Below are 22,486 nucleotides of genomic sequence, written 5' to 3' on the forward strand. Positions count from 1 at the left end.
AGTATATCAGCTATTCAGGATATGATGGGTACTTGTGACCCAGACTGGCCACTGTTAGAAACAGAATGTTGAGCTTGATGGATCTTGGTCTAACTCAGCAGAGCATTTCTTATGTTCTTGTGATCTCACTATGAGATATCTGCAGGTGCCCCTAGCAATAATGCCAAAGATAAGATGACCTTTGTAACTCCAAGAGGATTCTTTCAGTTTACCATTCTACCCTGCCACCTCCCAGCACCCGATGAACCACCTCCTAAAATCTCACTGTATGCAGCCACATATATAGACAAGGTGGTGTTATGTACAGGCCAGATTGGCACACTCACCTAGGATACCCCCAAGCTTTGGTAGGCTCTACATATATACATAGCATGACTAAGAGCAAACCCACCAAAGTCTACATTGGGAAGAACCAAAATTCAATACTGTGAATATACCATAGGAAACCAGATAATCAAGCTCCCAATTGGTAAGATGGATGCCTTCCAGTAAGCACTAAGACCACTAAAATATAAACAGGTCAAGTCCTTTCTGTGTCTAGTCAGTTATTACAGGGGCTTCCTCCCAGAGTTCATCACCAGAGCAAAGCCCTTGATCTGGCTACTCAAAAAAAAACAAACCCCATGCACAGCATGCCCAATGGACTAGTGAGGCAGAAAATACTTTTAGTGATCTGAAAGACACTTTCTCCTCTGAATCTGTCCTAACAAGCAAGATGCCATTAGAGGTACAGATGGATGCCTCCCAAGTGGGACTGAGGACCATATCAGTGCAGAACTAGGAAGGAGAAGAGCATGCGAGTTACTTTGCTAAGATACAAAATACTTTTCTTTGGAGAGAAAAGCCCTGATAATGAAATGTGTACTAGATTCCCTGTGCTACGATTTACTGGGACAGAAATTCATGTTGGTGACAGACCATTAATTTCATAAATGCATCTACTACAAAAATGATTCCAATGTGAGGGCAATGTGGTGATTCCTAACCCTCCAGCCCATTGATTTTAAAATAAACCCTGACCAGGGAAAGATAATTAGAATTCAGATTTCTCTCCAGGGAGCCACTACTAGATGGGAAGTGCTCCAATCTATAGGTTTGGGCTGAGTGAAAGAGTATGTCATTTGTAAGAATGTAAACTGTATTGAGTTGTTTTGGAGCTAACAAGGTTAGCTTGGCTCCTTTCCGTGGATAACGTACAGTGTGTAAATAGGTGTAAATATTCACTGCATAGATAGAACTAGGGCTTTCTCTTTCTGTTTTTATTTGGTTGTGGTATCTATTGCTTTCCCTTTGGGGCTTCTCAACTGTTTTCCTGGAATCAACCAGCTTAAAGAGACATAAAGTTAGAAATATTTTCTATTTATCCCAGATACTCAGGGACCATGAGGAGCTGCAGACACCTAGCCACAAGTTAGCCCACTGCATGCATTTATAATCTACACATTACAGGGATGATCCTTATAGTTTTATCTTACATTTTACATGATGATACTCTCCAGTTTGCAAATTTTTACATACTTTGCTAGTTCATGTTTCACTTTTGAAATATGTAATTTACTTCTTATTTATTCCATTTTAGCCTGTTTTATCCTGTACTAATTTTTAGCTTTTGCAATACTTGTTATTGATTGATTATTTACTTGTGATTTATTACATTGTAATTTTTAAATTGGTTACATTTTCATCTTGGTCCTTATTTGGAGGAGTTTGTTAAATATAACTTGTATTATATTGTATTGAATAGTTAAGACTAGTAAGATAGCTGAATTTAAGAAATGTTTGGACAAGTTTCTTGAGGTCCATTAACAATTATTAGGCAGGTAGACTTGGGGATTGTAAACTCTTCTGTGAATGTGAAACATGGAATGGATCTCCCCATTAGGATCTAGGGATGCACAGGGGTAAGAATTTCATTACATTTTTTAATTTCGTTATTGTTTTTTCTTAATGAATTTCATTTTGTTTAATGTTTATTTTGTTTTCTTTAGTTTAAAAAATGAAATTGAAAAAGAAATCTCACAAATGCATTAAAAGAAAGAAATGGGGTTTCCCAAGGCCTCATTACTACTCAGCCCTCTCATCTAGAAAAATGGTGGCAACAGGATCCTCCCTGGGAAATTTGAAGAAGAGGCCTAGGCCCAGGCAGAAGCCTCGGCTTTGTGTTGGTCTAGCCTGTGGTAGGTTGCTGCAACCTCAGCCTAGGCTATATGCAAAGCCCAGGCTTCGAGGCCTGGTCCCAATCCTGGGCCTCAGCCTAGACCAAGACCCAAGTCCATGCCAAAATCCAGAGCCTGGTCTGGTGGCCAGGTCCTGACACTGGTGCCTTGGCTCAGACCCAGGCACAATGCCAGGACCCAGCCCAGAGGCTGAATCCCAATGTCTATGCTTTGGCCTAGACCAAGACATAGACCCAGGCCCAGTGGACATAATTCAGTTGGCCAGATCCTGATGCCGGAGCCTCTGCCCAGACCCAGACCCAATGCAGGGGTCTGGTCCAGAAGCCAGGTTCCGATGCTGGTGCTTGGCCAAGGCACATGCCTGACCACCAGTGCTTTGGCCTTGTCCTTAGTCCAGGCCATGAACACAACATCCTCTTCTTTCTTTGTTCTTTAGAATGATGGCATCTGCTGGGTATGTGCCAGAGTTAATTAACTCTGGTTCTTACCTCCTCAGCAGAGGCTACCATTTTGGGACCTGGCCTCTGGACCTGGCTCTGGCATCAGGCCTGGGCCTGTGCCTAGGTTTAGACTGAGGCCCAGGCTTTAGGAACTGGGCTCCAGACTAGGCCCCAGCATTGAGCCTCGACCCAGGCCTTGGCATTGCGACCCAGCCTCCAGGTCAGGCTGCAGTGTTAGGCCTAGGCCAAGGCCCAGGAATCAGGACCCAATTTCTGGATCACTTCTTGGTGCTGGGCCTGCACCTGGTCTGCAACATGGAATTCCACCTGGAAAGGTAAATTGTGACAATTTTGGGGGCCTGGCATTTGCTGAGGTCGCCTCTTAGCCGAGATCCCAGCATCATGCTAGGTTGAGGCGCCGGCATTGCATTCAGGCGTAGGATGTGGCCCCTATGTCTATTGTCCTAGGACCAATGGGTGCATTTTTTTTTTTTTTGTGTGGTTTTCAAAACAAAACGTGAAAACTGATGAAATTTCATCTGATGTTGGAACATTTTGCTTTAAGAACAAAATGAAATGAAATAGGAAATTTTGTTGTTACTTCCTATTTTGTTTCTTCCAAATGGACATCTCTATTAGGATCTAGTGAGTGACCCATAGTGGCCACTATAGAACACAGAAGCTTGCTTAATGGGCCATTAGTCAGACCCTGCATTATACTTCCTTTTTGTAGTACAATTTCATCCACTATAAATTAGCAGGCTTATGCTGTGGTTCTATTCTTTCAATGAAGCCTCCCATAGGTCTCTCCTAGTCAATCAGAGAAAACCTACAATCAGTGTGGCAAACTACTACAAATCTGTAGGGGATGGAACTGTACAGTAGCTGCTGTCAAATGGAAATGTTATAAATAGTTGTACATACTTAGCAAGATGGGAGGAGGATATCCAGGAAGCAATTGACAATTACCAATGTGTCCAATGTTTGTAAACCTTGAGCTGTGCTCTTTCTATCATTTCATTCTTCGATGAGAGAAACTATAAAACTAAGTAGTTTAGTGCTAAAAATGAGGAGAGTAAGACCCTGAGATCATAGAGGTGAAAGACATATTTGGCATGATATGCTGAGTGACAGTCTCATTTTTACAAAGTGATATTTACCAAGAGCTATTTACGGCAAAATAGAAAGACAATAGGGATAGTGCAAAGGACATAGATAGAACTTATTAGATTTTAAGCACTAAGGAATAAGGGCTGTCCATGTTATCTATGCTTCTTTAGAGTGATATATTATACATCTGTAATATACTATACAAACTATGATAATACTTATTCACTCTCTATGCTTTGGGCTTCTGAAGAAATTTTGTTTTTTTTTACTAATATTAACTATCCTAAAAGGGGACTTGGGGGAGATATTCAGGAGGATGAAAAGATATTTAATACATCTACCTCCCCTCCCCCCCAATATTCAGATTTCTCAGAAGATGAAGGCACCATTGGCACTGTACTAACTCCCTCTGCTCTGCCCTTTTACTGACCAACAAAGGGTTATTTACCAACATACACTTGTGCTTTATCGGGCGGATTTTAAAAGCCCTGCTCGCGTAAATCCGCCCGGATTTACGCGAGCAGGGCATTGCGCGCCGGCGCGCCTATTTTGCATAGGCCGCCGGCGCGCGCAGAACCCTGGGAAGCGCGTAGGTCCCGAGGTTTTTGGACGGGGGCGTGTCGGGGCGGGGCCGAACGACGCGGTGTTTTGGGGCGGGATGCGGCATTTCGGGGGCGGGCCCAGGGGCTTGGTTTCGGGCCGGGGCGTTCCGGGGGCATGGCCGCGCCCTCCGGAACCGCCCCCGGGTCGGGTCTCGGTGCGCCAGCAGCCCGCTGGCGCGCGTGGATTTACGTCTCCCTCCGGGAGGTGTAAATCCATGGATAAAGGTAGGAAGGGGTTTAGATAGGGCCGGGGGGGTGGGTTAGGTAGAGGAAGGGAGGGGAAGGTGAGGGGAGGGCGAAAGAGAGTTCCCTCCGAGGCCGGCTGCGCTGCTCGGCGCGCACCGGCTGCCCAAAATCGGCAGCCTTGCGTGCACCGATCCAGGATTTTATAAGATACGCACGGCTACGCGCGTATCTTATAAAATCCAGTGTACTTTTGTTTGCGCCTGCTGCGCAAACAAAAGTATGCGATCGCGCAGTTTTTAAAAATCTACCCCTTTATATATAGTTCTCTTGGAGCCCTCAGATTCAAACATATTTAGCCCTTTGCCTAAAATATCTTCAGAAGGATCTTCGCCGTTTAGCTCTCACTATAATCAATAGGAGTGATTTTGACATTTTTTCTCTTTTATGGCAAACATGGAAAACCTTCAGTCTTTACAACAATCTGTGCTGCTTTACTCTATCACATTTTATCAGCAAGAAATATTAAAATAACCTTCTGTTATATAAAAACAGTTTCTACCTTTTCTCATGGCAAAGCTGCTTTTAAAGGAATTATGATAGTAAACTCTATAAAACACTGTGACCCAGACCAGAGTACCTGTCATAAAAAAAAAAAGGCTACCTGCAGTCCAAAGCTAATACTTTACTCCATGTTTTAACATTCACATCACTGGTACGTCTTTCCCACACACATTTATCTTGTTAGGGCCTCCTAAATCAGTGCCATTCAAGCAATTCTCCCTATATAGAACTTGCACCTGTATAGAGATTTCTCCTTTAGTCATTCCTCATCACTCACCTCATTCTTCACATCACACACACAGCACAACACTTATATGAATCTGCAGAAGCTGACCATACTACACCCACACACACACACACACACCCATACACACACACACACACACACCCATACACACACACACACACACACCCACCCCCACCCCCCCCACACACACACACACACATACACCCACACCCACACCCATACACACACACACACACACACACACACATACACATGCACACAAGCACACACAAGCTCTCCAGTATTTCAGCCGAGACCTAGCAGGTAATGGTGAGATGTGTGGAATTATGAATGCTTGTCCTTTCTTAGCTGATAAAGAAGTGAGATGGAGTTATGTGTATGAATGTGTTTCTAGCTTTGGTACCTTGTCATATGATGTTCTCCTCTTTCTTTTCCTGTGTTCCAGGTAATGTCTTTCTGAAGTGCGATCTGGGCACCCATGTGTGGGGCAGATGAGCCTCCATTGTCTTTTTGCCCCCTACCCTTCCTGTGCTGGGTTGCTCTGTATAATACTGTTGTGAGCTTTTAGGGCATCCAAGCATTGAAAGGGTGGAGAGCTAATTCCTCTGAGAAAGAGAAAGCTGTCCTCTGTCATCTGAGCAGCCAGTCTTGTTCCTTTATGAGCAGAACATCTGTTATGGAGAAGGTAGAGTGTACACATGGAAATAGATATCTTTTTCTTGTTAGAAACATACTAAACCTTCCATTACTGCAAAGCATCATGCTTTATAATTTCTTAGATCATAGCTGCTGATTTTTAGCCAAGAACTAATAGGATTACTATATTTGCTTTCTTCCTACCTTTCATTCCATTGTTTTCCATGGAGCCGGGATATGGGCTTTTCTTCATATTGTATTTAAATGATGTAGAGTGGTGACAGGAATGGAATCATAGTTTGCTCTACTCACATGGCAATTGAAGGATACCCATTTCTTTTCAAAGCTGGCTGCTTTATGCATTTCATCTTCTCTAGTCCAATTGTTACCTATCACATAGTAATATTATAAACCATGGCAGATTAAGGCCAGTTGGTCCATCTTGTCTCTCCAGTCTAGATTTCTCCTGTTTGGTTCTTTATAAATCTGGGTAGATGGGCGTATTTTTTCTGAGGCTTAAACCAATAATGGATGCCTCCCTTAAATAGTAACATAGTAATGATGGTAGAAAAAAAAAACCCCAAATAGTCCATCTAGTCTGCCCAGCAATTTTTTTATGATAGAAATTGTCAGTCCATGCAGATTACCCTCATGCATTGCTCATGGCTTTACTTGACCTGTCAACCCTGTTTTTACCACTGTCCTCTAAATTTGTCCCCAATATATCCAAATTCCATTACACTGCTGGCTTCCAATACCTCTGCTTGATAGGCTACTTAAGGCATTGTCACCTCCATCTCTGATTTTACGAGGACCAATCTTAATCCAACACCAGGGTCCCCTTCCATGTCTTACCATTCAGTCTTATAACAAACAATCCACATAAGTGTCAATATTCAAAAGAGTTATGCAGTTAAAAATTACTTATATATGCATAAACCAAATTGCTTAAAAATCCTCCTCCTCTTTCCCTCTCCCTCATCGGCCAAGTCTGGCTAAAATATGTCCACACAAAATCAGTAGGTGCATAAATGAAGTCAGACAAAAAAGGGGCCAGGCTGGGGTATTCCCAGGGCAGGATTTTCTAATTTAGCAAGTTAATGTGGTGTTCAGTTCTAATGTGCTAAGTTTGTACAGGAAATACCATTCGCACAAATGGCTGTCCTTAATCCAAGCACTCACATTTTGTGGTTAGATTTAACAGGATATTTAACCACATCTTTAGCTAGTGAACTGTAGCTGAATATCTGGTTAAAATTAAGCACTAAATCTTGCTGCTCAGCAATGCTTTCACTATCTACAAGTTGTGAGGCTGTTATCCCAAAACATCCAACCTCCCTAGGCTCTTTAACATTTGGTTCTTTAATCATGGTTTCCCTATGCAATTTATTCCAGCATTCTTGGAAGCCCAATGCAATTGTAATACTATTATTTTAAGTTGTAGCCACCTCTCCTTGAAAATTAACCCAACCTCCTTGTAATCGGCACTCTTGGAAGCCTAAAGTGGTTGCATTGCCACTGTTAGGGTTGTAACTGTCATTCCATGAAGATTGCCCCATTTGCTGTTTGTTGTAACCATGGCAGCTTCATGCAACCATACTGCTGCTAATAGTGTTGCAACCTAGCTTGATACATCTTTACCTCTACATTTTTCCCATTCACGTGTGTTTTCTCCTCTTTGGGTCTCTAAAGTTTCATATGTCTTGGCAAACACTCAAACCCCTTCTTCATTCCTTCTACCTTCTACCTCCACCAGCCCTTACTACTCTATTCTGAGTCTATCCCAAGCACATTCTGTCACGGGTTTTGTTGGAACTACCTCTGCTGGTGGTCTACTTCATGCATCCACCATCCTCTCAGTATAGAAACCCCCACATTCAAGGTGTCACTGTTTATGTAAGCTTGCAGCAATAGAGTAACGGTTTATATAATGCAAGAAAAGTGACATCTTGAACATGGGGGATCTGTCACGGGTTTTGTTGGAACTACCTCTGCTGGTGGTCTACTTCATGCATCCACCATCCTCTCAGTATAGAAACCCCCACAATCAAGGTGTCACTGTTTATGTAAGCTTGCAGCAATAGAGTCACGGTTTATATAATGCAATAAAAGTGACATCTTGAACATGGGGGATCTGTAAGTGGGTAATTCAGAAGGAAAATGAAAAATATTGAAACAGTTAAAAATGGAGTTTTGTAAATTTGTAAGCAAAATAAATTGCAAATTATTTTTAACTTGCTCAACAAAAAATATATATGTCAAAGGTTTGCAACTTCAAAAGTGTCATGGAATGCACTGTAAATCTAAATCCTGGTGGATTTCTCTCAAAAACTCACAGAAATAACAGTTCTAATCTCCTTTCAGAGAGCAAGTTATATTTGTATGCAGATGTCTCTTTATAAAAATGAAAAACCTTGCAGAAAAGGAAAACCCGCTTTCCTCAGTTTGAGGATTATATATATATTATATAAGATGATTTTTAAGTAGATTGGAGTAGCATGTGTGGGAATCAAAAATCTTAACAAAACTTTAAAGTTGCTTAAAATAGCTAAAATAACACAGATACAGAAAACAAAACAAAACAGATTATTCAAAGAAGAGAGAGGATTTAAAACAGCCACATTACTTAAAAAAAACAACTTTGTAAAATTAGGGGAGCCCAAATAATTCTTTGGGATTCAGCAGGCCTTAATTTACCTCTGTCTGCAAGCTAAATATGTTTTGAATTCAGTTGCTGAGGATACTTTCCTGAGAGAAGCTGCTAGCATGCAAGAATCAACTCTAAACACTATCATACACTATTTTTAAAACAACTTAAAATGGGCAAAATAGAGCAGAATCCAAAAGTAGAGCAGATTAAAAACATCCAAAATTCTTTAAAAAAAAACTTTGGACACTTAGCAAAACTGGGGAGCCCAAATTCTCCTGTGCTGCAAAGCAGGCAATGAGACATATATTGTACAAGCAAAAATGCAATCTGTGGAGATTCCATGCTGCTTGCTAGGGGTGTGCATTCATTTGCAATGTATTGGCAATCCACAACGTATATGCCATATTCGTTGTATTCGTGGGGGTCACGAAACGTATGGCGAACCCCCACGAATACAACGTATCACTAACGAATAAACCCCCACCCTCCTGACTTCCCCGACTTGCCAAACGTCCCTTGTGGTCCAGTGGGGGTCCTGGAGCGATCTCCTGCAATCGGGCCATCGGCTGCCAGTATTCAAAATGGCGCCAATAGCCTTTGCCCTTACTATGTCACAGGGGCCGACCAATGGCACCGGTAGCCCCTGTGACATAGTGAGGGCAAACGCTATCGGCACCATTTTGAATACTGGCAGCCGACAGCCCGAGTGCAAGAGATCGCTCCAGGACCCCCACTGGACCACAAGGGACGTTTGGCAAGTCTTGGTGTGTCAGGAGGGTGGGGGGTTGTAGTAAATTAAATTTAAAGGGTTGAGATGGTTTTTTTTATTTTGGGAAACGAATACATATGTAACTAATGAACGGATCGGGGTCCCCCGAGAACGGATGCAATGGATTTGGGTCCCGATGAATATGAATACCGAATGGGACTAATCCGTCCCTGCTGCACATCCCTACTGCCTGCCAGTGTTCTAACACTGAGCTATACATCCCCATGTCACTGGAGCAATGATGCATGTTTGAAAAGAAATAATGATACTCATGCTTATTTTAATGAAATTGATGGGAGCAGTTTTCATTAGCATGTATTTCTGTAAACAATGTTCACTCCAAGGAGTGACTTCGTGTGTGCAAATTGTTTTCATGTGTGAGCAACAAATATTTTAAACCAACAATTTTTGAGCACCAGTATTAGCATTGCATTTCTGTTTATAGCACAAAGAAAAATGTATGTGAGCAGCCATGTAAAGCACGTGATCGACGTTCCGAAATGTATGTCTGTAAAGTTTGTGGGTATTTTTGTACCTGTGGACCTTTGTAGCTAATTGGATAAAGTTGTGTGGTTGCCGTGTAACAAGTTCACTTGAATGCATTGTAGCTAATTTTCATGGGACAACTGCATAATTTTCCTTTGAAAACTGCCTAGAAGGTACATAAGTGCAAAAATACAACAGCCATGTTCTGTTTAGTAGAATTCTGATATGACAGGCTATGAGATGCACGTCTCACTACTTGCTACACAGTAAATGGAGTGAGAAGAGCAAATAGAGTTTGGGAGGTTTTGCGGGAATTAATAGAATGTTTTTGGTGGATACATATGCATTAGGGATGTGAATCGTTTTTTGACGATTTAAAACAATCGTCAGATATATTTTAAATCGTCAAAAATCGTTAGAGCCGCGATACAATAGCAATTCCCCCGATTTATCGTCAAAAAATTGTAAATCGGGGGCGGGGGGGGGGGGGACGGGAAAACCGGCACACCAAAACAACCCTAAAACCCACCCCGACCCTTTAAAACAAATCCCCCACCCTCCTGAACCCCCCCCAAAATGTTTTAAATTACCTGGGGTCCAGTGGGGGGGGGGGTGTCCCGGCGCGATCTCCCGCTCTCTGGCCACGGCTGCGTTAATAGAAATGGCGCCGGTGGTCCTTTGCCCTTATCATATGACAGGGCAAAGGTAGCGCCGGCGCCATTTTGGTTCCTGGCACCCGATGTCACGAGTGCAGGAGATCGCTCCCGGACCCCCGCTGGACCCCCAGGGACTTTTGGCCAGCTTGGGGGGGCCTCCTGACCCCCACAAGACTTGCCAAAAGTCCAGCGGGGGTCCGGGAGTGACCTCCTGCACGCGGGCCGTATTGCCAATATTCAAAATGGCGCCGGCGCTACCTTTGCCCTCACTATGTCACACGGGCCGATGCCCCCAAGCTGGCCAAAGGTCCCTGGGGGTCCAGCGGGGGTCCAGGAGCGATCTCCTGCACTCGTGACGTCGGGTGCCAGGAACCAAAATGGCGCCGGCACTACCTTTGCCCTGTCACATGGTAAGGGCAAAGGGCCACCGGCGCCATTTCTATTAACGCAGCCGTGGCCCGAGAGCAGGAGATCGCGCCGGGACCTCCCCACTGGACCCCAGGTAATTTAAAACATTTGGGGGGGGGGTTCGGGAGGGTGGGGGATTTGTTTTAAAGGGTCGGGGTGGGTTTTAGGGTTGTTTTGGTGTACCGGTATTCCCGCCCTCCCCCCTCCCCCGATAAAACAATTTTTTAACCAAAAAAACCATGTCGATCAGATTTCCCCCCCCCCCCCCCAGCCAAAATCGATCGTTAAGACGATCGATCACACGATTCACATCCCTAATATGCATAGCACAACTTGTGGCTAACAGATCAAAGATTTAGCATACCCTCCTCCACTCAGAATTAGTCCAAAAGTTATTAATTTGACACTTCAGTTTGTATTGGAATGATCAGAAATGCTAAGGATCACAATCTCAAAAGAACAAGTGAGATTCTTAATATCACCACTGGTTGTGTTATGGAAATATAGGGGCAGATTTTAAAAGGGTTACGCGTGTAATATACGCGCGTTACCCTTTTAAACCCACTCCTGTGCGTGCCAAGCCTATTTTGCATAGGCCCGACGACGCCTGCAAGCCCCGGGATGCACATATGTCCCGGGGCTTGAAAAAAGGGTCAGGGAGTGGGCGGGGTGGGGACAGTCCGGGGGTGGGGTGCCTCCGGCACAGCACCTGTGCTGGGGGGATTGTGCGCCCGCACTTGACTGGCGTACACAACCTATGCCTGCCCAGAGGCAGGCGCAACTTTTAAAATAAAGGTAGGGGGGTGATTTAGGTAGGGCTGGGGGGTGGGTTAGGTAGGGGAAGGGAGGGGGAGGTTGGGGCGGGGGGCTTACGTAAAGTTCCCTCAGAGGGAATGGGGAAAGCCATTGGGGCTCCCCTAGGGCTCGGCGCGGACAAGGTGCACAAGTGTGCACCCCCTTGCGCGCGCCGACCCCGGATTTTATAACTTATAAAATTGGGCGTACCTACTAAAATCTGGCCCATAGTATTTAGCAAATACTGGTTAGACATAGACAATACTCAGTACAGAATGCATGTACAACATCATAAATCAAAATCATCATCTCCAAATGCAGACACCAAACAATGTCATGTCCTCCAGAAAGCAATATCAAAGCAAATGCATTCTTTAAATTATTACTAAGTCAATTGCTTAATACTAGCACAATATCAGGTTCAACAGTAGCAGAAATGACTTTACCAGATGCAAACATAAAGTATTACACAAAGTTAATACCTAATACTATTACAGACAATTTCAAAAGCCATGTACCAAGATAAAAGGACTATTTGAAAATTTCCCAGTCTATATCCAGGTAAAAGCAGAAGCAGTGCTCCGATGTGCCTATTTCTCACATTGCTGTAGAGGCATTCCTGGGACAAGGTTAGGCTAGGAAAGGCAATAACACATATAACTTTTCATTTTCAAAACTTTGCACATTGTTTTGGGCAGAAAATCTACCCACGCCTGTGGGCTTCACCCGTTCCCTCCCAGGCCGTTCCAATTTTGGTACGGCCTTTGAGGGAACTTCCCTCCCCCCTAATCTAACTGTCCTATCCATTCCCCTAACCTATTACCCCCCTAGCCTTATCCTAAACCCCCCCAAAATTTTATTTTACCTTCTGTGCCTGCCTCTGGGCAGGCACAGGTTGCGTATGCTGGCAGCCTGCCAGCACAGCAGCAAATGACCACTGTGCCGGAGGCCTCTGGCCTTGCCCCCGCCCAGGACCACCCCTTTTTTAAAGCCCCGGGAATTAGATGCATCCTGGTGCTTTACGCGCATCACCGGGCCTTTATAAAATAGGCCCGGCGTGGGTAACCTGATTTACGCGTGTAGAGCTTTTAAAATCCGGCCCTTACTGTACATGTTCTCTAAGATAGTGGACTTCCTGTCTTCGTTCACTGCTACTAATCACCATATTGTGAAACACTCCAAAATAATTACCAGAAATCAGCACATGTATCAGATAACAAGTAATCACTACTGCTGTGTGTTCCACACTACCCAGGCCAAGAAGGCCTGGGTAGTTGCCAGATGTTTCAGCGCTCAGCTTTTGCAGAAACAACTTGTCCTATAATTTTGACTGATAAAGCCAATTAAGAGTTAAGAGTTAACTCTTAATATGCAGAATGGCTTTAAGCAAGTAATGGTCTTATGCTATTAATTAAGTCTTATCCACATTTTCTGCTAGCAGACCTTTTAGCTTGCAGGCTTCAAGTTAGAGAAAGGAAGAGATGCCGGGGGAACTTTCTAACATCTTTAAGCAGTATTGTGTGAGTGTTGTCTTTATGCAGTACTCCCTAACAAGTTATGTGCTGGTCTGGTGCACAATAATGGAGTCTAATTTGAACTTTCTGTAATACTAGGGAAGAAAAGATGGGAGCTGGAGGAGACTGTAAAGCATGTAGTAAAAACTGTATTGTCAGTGACTCAAAACTACATGCAGTCCTTACAAACAAATCATAACTATATGACAGAATTTTTCTCTCATAAAAGACAAAATTGCACACAAATACACATGCCCTGCCCCTTTTTTGGACTTCCCGATTTGACTCATTGTACCAGGAGATATCCACATACTTGGGCAAATCTTAAAATCCACATGAAATGCAATAGCCCAAGATGCTCGCAAATCTTCCACCTGTGGCACATGTAGGGCTGTTAAAATTCATCTGTACATCTAATTTTTTTTTTTAATTACATTTCTTGAATTTGTTGCCAGAGGATGTGGTTAGTGCAATTATTGTAGCTGGGTTCAAAAAAGGCTTGGATAAGTTCTTGGAGGAGAAGTCCATTAACGGCTATTAATCAAGTTTACTTAGGGAATAGCCACTGCTATTAATTGCATCAGTAGCATGGGTTCTTCTTAGTGTTTGGGTAATTGCCAGGTTCTTGTGGCCTGGATTGGTCACTGTTGGAAACAGGATGCTGGGCTTGATGGACCCTTGGTCTGACCCAGCATGGCAATTTCTTATGATCTTATGATCTTATGTTCTTATTTCAGTTTAGAAATGATATGAAATGGAATAGGCAATGTCACATTGTTTGTAACTGTATTACATGAATGTTAAAGTCTTCTAAAACCGATGTGAGATTTCCTTGATGATCCCTTCTGAAGCAGACCCTTGGCAAAACATGGACATGTCGAGGGACTGTACTGATTATTGTACTTGATTTTTTACCAAGAATTATGAATAAACAGTTATTTTGAAAAGCAACTTAATATCTTTTGAACATATTGAACAGCCTAATCTATCATAAATAAAAGCATATCCCTAGAGATTAGTAGATAAATCTATTAGGAGCCTAATCAATTTAGTTTTTTTCTTAATTCTAGGATAATACAATCTAGAACTGGGGTGAGGACTAATGTACATGGTTAAAATGTTAAGTTTGGTTTGTATGAATCTGTCCCTGATGATCTTTATTTTTCCAGTTTGCCTGTTTCTGTGAATTTTCTTTCTTTTCCTTTCTCCTTTGGTTTATGTCTTGGATCTTTCCAAATATATTTGAGGACTAAAAGATTGTAAAGCTATTGAAATGTGATAATTTCTTTAAAAAAAACCCAAAACAAAACTAATTTCCTTTTTTTATTGTGCATAGTCCTGTTTTAGAATGAAAGATATTTCCCTTGTTTAATGTATCCACATTCTTACATGCTTGTTACTGTTATAATGTAAACCGAAGTGATATGTAATTTTGCTACATGAACTCCGGTATATAAAAATGTTAAATAAATAAATAAATAAATAACATAAATTTTTGTAGATTGATTTTGAAAATTGTGCATATATATATATATCTACATATACACACACACACACACACACACTTGTGCTCATATGTTTATATGCCCCTGGAAGAGTTTGTAAGATATGTAGCATTTTAAGAAATATGGGTTATCAGACAAAACACGTCTGCTATTTTTAATGTTTCAAATTAATCTATTATGCATCACAGAATAGCGCTATTATTAAGCAAACCATAGCAATAAGGATAATACTAAAATGGTCCTGTTCAAAAGTTTGCCTAACCTTGAATGTTTGGGCTGATAGTATGTACTCAAGTTGACACACACAGTTTGAGATGGCAATGGAGGGTAGATATCCACACCTATGCCTTGTTTGACTGTGATTAGTGTTTGTGTATAAATAATCAATGAGTTTCTTAGCTCTGATGATCCTGAATCAGGCTGAAATTCACTTGGTTGTTTTCACATCTCTATGGTTTAGGTCAGACTATCCAGTATTTTATCTAGCTTAAAGCAAATTGAATTGTTTTACCCATGACATCAGTAGCATGGGATCTTCTTGGTGTTTGGGTACTTGCCAGGTTCTTGTGGCCTGGTTTGGCCTCTGTTGGAAATAGGATGCTGGGCTTGATGGACCCTTGGTCTGACCCAGCATGGCAATTTCTTATGTTCTTATGTTCTTAGCTATTACTTGCTGGGTACTAACGTCTCCTTTGCACAATAAAGAATGCTTTTCTTGTGCCCAGCATTTAGCACCTGGTTGCTTCACAATATTTTTCTTCACATTGATTGTGGTTTTGTTCTTGTTGGAATTGAGCTCCTGCAATACAAATTTTTCTGTAGGGATAATGGGTACCATTAAACATATTATCCATACAAATTCATATTCCACATGAGAAAAACTAGGTTTTTTTTTATCAGAAACATAAAGAGGGTAATGTTCAAAAGGACTTCTTTGGGTAAAACAGTGTTTTACATGCAATAATGATCTTTTAAAAAGTCGCCCACTTGATACGCAGGTAAACTTGTGCATGTAAGAATGGATACATTCCTACAGCAGATCTGGGGAGGAGTTTGGACTCATACACATTTTTTTCATTTCCAAAAGATTGTATAGAAATTTAAAAAAAGAAAAATCCTAATTAAAGGATCAGCACCACTAATCCTAGATGCTGAAAAAGCATTTGATTGAGTGGAGTGGAAATTCATGGAAGAAACTCTGGGAGTCTGTGAGTTTAGTACTAATTTTCAGAAATGGATGGATCATATCAGTCTCCTCAGGCAGAGATAAGGGTTAATAGCTTTGCATCTGATTATTTTGAGCTGCATACGGGCACCAGAAAGGTTGTCCCCTATCATGTTACTATTTGCATAGTTATTGAGCCACTGGCTGGTAGGGATGTGCATTCATTTACAACATATTGGCAATCAACAACGTATACGTCCCTATCCATTGTATTTGTGGGTTCGAGAAACGGATCGTAATCCCCCACAAATGCAAAAATATCATATTAGTTTCATTCTTTTGGCTCGCAGTGATTTCTTAGCGGCTGTTTGAAATAGGAGATAGCAAAAACCAGCCCTTTCTTGTGAGTCATAAGTGACCTCACAGCCCTGTCATAGAGTGGGTCAGACAGGTTGACAAGGAGACAAGAATGCAACCTATCAGAGCTAAGCATTTTTTGTAATGCAGCCAATCGCCGCTCTTACTCAGTGCTCTGTGACGCTGTTCCTGATGACACAGCACTATTTATACGTGAAGCATGCGGCGTGCCACGCACTTTCTTGGCGGGGATGGTGGGGAGGTGGTCCGGGAGGTGTCTGAACTCAGAGCTAGTCTGAGTGTATCAAATCTGTATTCAATTGCTAGCTACTTTGATAGAAAAAGATATTTGTTTGATTTGGCTGCAGTGCCAGCTAGCCCTGTTTTTTTTTACCTCACCTTTTTTTTTATTGATCTGAGATGGTGTCTCTCTCAGTGCCAATGAGAGAAGCTGCTAGCACTAGCAGTGGCATTTTGCTTCTTATTTTACCCCCTGGGGTAAGTTGCAAGCAGCATTTGGGTGTTGTGTGTGGGAGATATATTCAATTTCTAGCTAGTTTGATAGAATTGCCATTGAAACAGATATTACATCGATTTTGCTGCTGTGCCAAGCCAGGCTTTTTTGTTAACTGGCATAACTGCAGTTTGTTTTTTTTATTGAACTCACTGTCTCTCTGTTCTCTTTTAATCCAAGAAGGAGGTGCAATGGGCATCAGTAACTGTGGGCACTGGGTAGTTTTGCAGACTCACGTATATTGAGACAGCGATGGTCTCGGAAGCCAAATCCCCAGTGAGCCTCTTTTGTAGTTACAACTTTGTTGTGTGCACATACATTACATTAGTGCACACATCAAGGCCCTGTGCCTGTGGGCAGCCAGTTTTGCAGACTCACGCATTTTGGGACAGCGGTAGTCTCTGAAGGCAAATCCCCAGGGGGCCTCTTTTGCAGTTACAACTGTGTTGTGTGCACATACATTACATTAGTGCACACGTCAAAGCACTGTGCCTGTAAGCAGCCATTTTTGCAAATTCATGCATATTGGGACAGCAGTTCTCTCTGAAGGCAAATCCCCAGTTGGCCTCTTTTTGAAATAATTATTTTAATTGAAATCCCTAGTAGGCACCGACATTAAATCCATAATGTCAGATAAAGCTAGACATGGTCGAGTGATTGGGACTGGGAGAGGAGGCACCTCAAAAGGGAGTGACAGTCCCCCATTAAAGTTAAAAAGGGACCTGTTCTAATCTAAAATCTATGGAGGGGCAGGCAGTTCCATCCGGAAAAAAATGAAATCTAAAGATGATGCATCACCACCACCTGTGACTGACCCTGCAGTTTTGGAGGTGCTCCAGGTAATATCAGCACTTTACCCATAAAGAATCATCTGTTCTGCTATGGGCTAGAGAGAAAGCAGCTGGCATGAGTGACAGTGAGTCACCCCACGCCCTCAACCCCTTCTAGCAGTCAGGTGGCAGGCCAGTACCTCCCTGCCATGTGTCAGAAGTGACAACCCACAATGGAGGAAATGGGGTGGTGTGCGGTAATGCTATCCCGGGGTAGGAGGCAGGTAGGTTCAAAAGTTGTAACCAGGAGCTTTGGGGAAATGATTGCCCTTGATGACCAGCCCTTGTAGATAGTGGAGAATGTAGGTTTCAAGCATTTTCTGAAGGTCATAGTTCCAAATTGCAAAGTCCCTTCCAGAACCACATTTCACAGAAAGGTCATCCCCAGCCTGTATAAGCAGTGTCACAGTCACATCCAAGCGCTGCTAGCTAAGGGACAGGGAAGTGTACATTTCACCTGCAATATCTGGACTGCCATGAATGCTGCACACTCTTACCTCTCCCTGACAGCACACTGGTGGGACCTGGCTGAGGTAGGGGCAGGCAGTAGCTCTATTAGTGAACAAGTATCAGGGTGGAGGTGGGCTTTACTGCATACCCACCTGACGGACGAGGTCCATACCACAACCAATATTATAGCATGCACCAGACAGATGCTGACGGAACAAGGAGATGAAGGCGTCGCTCACTTTAAGATATTAGAACAAATGCTAACAAAACTTCTGAAATCTGTGAACCCGATACGGACGCAGCAGAATTTTCTCCCGCAGTCCCTGAAGCAGGCAACGTCTTGCCGAAACATGGCCAATGTTGGGCAGGCGGATCCAAACCCATGAGAAGCAATAAGGGCGGCAGCCTTGATAAGTACATGACAAAAGAAAAAACTGATAATTGGGTCAGATAAGCAGCCAGGGAGGAGTATAAAAGAAATTAAAAAAAAATAGAAAAAAAGAGTGAACAATAAAGAGAAAAACATGGGGCTATAAATAGGGACAACTACAGAGTGGTTGTTCTTCAACATAGCCACCGCACAAAACCACCGAGCAAGGGTTTCCCTTGAACAGTGGGTGTTGGAATATATATTGTATAGGGAAAGAGGCTGGTTGGTGAATAGGGGTTATTTAAACCCGGCAGCTACAACAGGACATCACCTTGCAACGAGGTTCCTCAGGTTTCTGAGTCTCAAGTTGCTGCTGTTTTCCCTGGATTGCTTCTGCCTTCTGGATTCTGACCCAGCTTGCTTCCTGACTTGTCTTCAGCCTCTCCCCCTTGGTTTTGGTATCGACGTCTGACTTCTGGCCTCCGACCCGGCTCCGTCCCACCACTTTGTCTCCAGCTTCTGTTCCTGGTTTGGTATTGACTTCTGACCTCTGGCTTCTGACCCAGCTCTGTCCACGACTCCATCTTCTGCTTCGTCCCTGGCTTTGGTTTGGACCTCTGACTCTTGGCTTCCGACCCAACTTTGCTCCTGGACTCCAACTTCGGCTTCTTCCTCTTCTCAGATATCAGGTACTTGCTGGCCCAGAGGATTCTCCTAAGTCCCAGTGGCTGGGGCTCTCACGGGCTCCTACCGGGGGAGCCGTGGGCTTCTGAAGGTGAAGATTCTTCAGCTTCCTGGGCCCAGCCTTTGTCCATCTCTTCGGCCACTTCCTGGATCCTTGGTCGCATAGGGTCCCACCTAAGTCCAAGAGGTCCGGGTCCCTACGGGCTCCTCTTGGGGGGACCTCGGACTTCCAGTGGTGAAGCCTCTTCTGAGTCTCTTCCGTGCCACCTCCCAGCTGGGATGCTTGCTGTGGTCTTCCATAGCATACCATCCACTGTCCCAACCGACCCAAGGGTCCACGACCGTAACAGTTTAAAAGGCCATGGACCCAGCAGACCTTGCAGGCTTGAAAGCCATCCCGGGTATTGCCCAGAGGATGCAACAGCAGCAAACCTGCCTTGACACCCTGATGGCGACAGTGCAGGGGCTAGCTGACCGCGTCAGCAGAGCCACGGCTGCCAGTTCCGCGGTACCCGGAGCTGGGGCTAATTCCGGAGCTACAGCACCCATCCAGATGCCGGTACCTTCACGGTTTTCAGGAGATGCGAAGCTTTGCCGGGGCTTCCTGAACCAGTGCTATATTCAGTTCAACCTTCTTCTGCTTCAGTCAAGACAAGCTTCATTATTTCTCTTCTGGACAGGAGACCCCTGGCATGGGCCTCCAACCTCTGGGAGTGCCAGGATCCTCGCCTGGACAACTTGGTGCACTTCATCTCTGCCTTTAGACAGATCTTTGACAATTCCTCCCGCAAACCTACTGCCGCATCAGAGCTGCTCCAGCTGCGTCAGGGTAATCGGCCTTTGGCGGAACACGCCGTGGACTTCCAGACTCTCGCCACCGAATTGAACTGGGGAAGTGACAGCTTGCACGGTATCTTCCTGGAAAGTCTCTCCCCAAAGCTCCAGGATGAATTGGCAGCCAGAGACCTCCCAGATGACCTGAACGATCTCATTGATCTAGCAGGCCGCGTGGACCGCCACATCCAACGCTGGTTTCGAGAGAGGAGGTCAGCTCATAGGCCTGGGACCTTTGGACCCACTCCTTCCCGAAGCGGGAGTTCTCCACCAGCCTCTTCGGGGGCCCAAGATGCCAAACCCATGCAGATGGGTTGGGGACCCATCTCCCAAGAAGAAAGAAGGAGACGCCGGTCTCTGGGTGTTATGTTTCGGCTTGTGGACCCTTGGACCGATGGAAGGATGGTATACCTTAGGATGTGGATCCGTAGGTTCTCCCATTGGGTGGTGAGGCAGAACATAAGATGTGACCAGTGGACCCTCGGCACTGGAGACAGAGGTGGCTGTGGAGGCAGACGAGGAGTCATGACATCGGGGAGACAACTGAGTCTTCGGCACTGGAAGCCCACAGTCCCCCTGGGAGGAGCCCGTAGGGACCCTGGCCGCTGGGACTTAGTTGGACCTTTGAGAGGTCAAGGATTCGTGAGGTCGGTGCAAGGGCTAACTTGAGCTTCACCCCTGGAAGCCCGCAGTCCCCCCGGGAGGAGCCCGTAGGGACCTGGACCACTGGGACTTAGGTGGGCCCTTGGAGACGATGGTCCAGAGGAAGTCCGAGGTCAAGTGCCAGAGGGTTGTCGCTTACCAGGCCGAGGTCACACACCAAGGGATCGCCGCTTGCTAGTCTGAAGTCACACACCAGGAATCACCGCTTGCCAATCTGAAGTCAGGAACCAGGAATCACTAAGACGAGACAGGAACCAAGAAGCAAGAATCCAAGGCACAAGAAGACTCACCGAAGCAAGCAGACTCAAACAACACTGGAAGGACGTTGCCAAGTCAAAGAATGAGCAGAGGAAGTCTCCTTATAGACTTCCTCTGCTCTGGCTCATAAGAATCAGCTGTGATCACTTAAAGGGGTGAGGTCCCTTTAAATCTCGGAAGGAGGCACGGCCTCGCACGTAAGATGGTGGCGGCCATCTTGGATATCGGGCCGCGGAGGAGAGCTGCCTGATGCCGCAAGGGAGGAGCAGGGACGGCTCCCAACCCGGCTGCCCGCGCCGGTGTGCGGGAACATCGGGCACCGGACTACAGACATCTCCCCTGATGCTGCCGCAGCGGGTCGCCATCGCGGTCAGGTCGGGGGGCGCGACCGCGGTCGTCTGCAGCCGCGGAACACAACACTGGGCTTATGCCTATACTGCGGTGGCAAGGGCCATTTCCTTGCCCGTTGTAGCGAGCGTCCGGGAAACGCTCGAACCTAGGGACAGTTGGGGAGCTAACCCTAGGTCACACCACTTCCGACTCCCCATGCATCATGCCGGTGACCTTACTCCTCCCCGAGGGGGAGTTCAACACACAAGCCCTGATCGACTTGCGAGCCAGGGGGAACTTTATACTTAAGGACTTAGTTTAGCAACTCCAGATTGGAGTTCAGCCCCAAAGGCCTCCTCTCCGTGTGTCCTTCATTAAGGGGAAACTCCTTCCTGGCACCATTGCTACCCACACCAAGCCTCTCATCCTACGCATGGGTATTCTGCATCAAGAGGAGATCTCCTTCCTCATCCTAGAGAAGTCCATGCATCCGGTTATCCTGGGGCTACCTTGGCTTCGGAAGCACTTGCCTGTAATATCTTGGGATTCCTTCCAGGTGGCATCCTGGGGACCAGCGTGCTTTGATTCCTGCCTAGCTATGGTCTCTCGGCCACTGATATCTCTCCTGACATCGACCGTGGGCCTACCACCCCACTACTAGGACTATCTCGACGTAAAGGCCGAGATCCTCCCAGAGCACCGTCCCTTTGTACCACGCTGCCACGAGGACGGGTTTACCTGTTGTGTCTTCTGGAAACACAAGCCATGTCTGTGTACATTCGGGAGAACCTGGACCGAGGGTTCATTCGACCATCTAAGTCCCCGGCTGGAGCAGGCTTCTTCTTCATAGTGAAGAAAGACAGGTCCCTCCAACCCTGCATAGATTACCGTGGCCTGAATAGCATTACCCGACGGGATCGGTACCCTCTGCCTTTGATCCCGGAACTTCTGGACAGGCTACAAGGGGCCAAGGTGTTCACCAAGCTGGATCTCCGTGGGGCGTATAACCTGGTACAGATTTGTCCTGGTGACGAATGGAAACCGCGTTTAACACAAGAGATGGCCATTATGAGTACTTATTCATGCCCTTCGGCCTCTGCAATGCCCCGGCGGTTTTTCAAAACCTCATGAATGAGGTCCTCAGAGACATGCTCCACTCCTCGGTCATCGTTTACCTCGATGATGTGCTCATTTACTCCAAAGACTTGGAGATGCACCGCCAAGATGTCCGATGAGTGCTACAGAAGCTGTGAGACAACCAACTGTACGCCATGTTTGAGAAGCGCGTT

At 45.0% G+C, this 22,486-nt stretch overlaps 1 protein-coding gene across 1 annotated transcript in view; it reads left to right on the forward strand.

Moving 5' to 3' along the window:
* Positions 1–22,486, forward strand: part of ADCY1 (adenylate cyclase 1) — a 676,474-nt gene that overhangs the window by 33,478 nt on the left and 620,510 nt on the right. The window contains exons 2-3 of the mRNA XM_029587086.1: positions 19,759–20,158; positions 21,794–22,208. Of these exons, the coding sequence (XP_029442946.1) occupies positions 19,759–20,158; positions 21,794–22,208 (815 nt within the window). The remainder of the gene's footprint in view (positions 1–19,758; positions 20,159–21,793; positions 22,209–22,486) is intronic.

The sequence above is a fragment of the Rhinatrema bivittatum genome, chromosome 2 (genome assembly GCF_901001135.1).
Source record: "Rhinatrema bivittatum chromosome 2, aRhiBiv1.1, whole genome shotgun sequence".
NCBI classification, from domain to species: Eukaryota; Metazoa; Chordata; class Amphibia; order Gymnophiona; family Rhinatrematidae; genus Rhinatrema; species Rhinatrema bivittatum.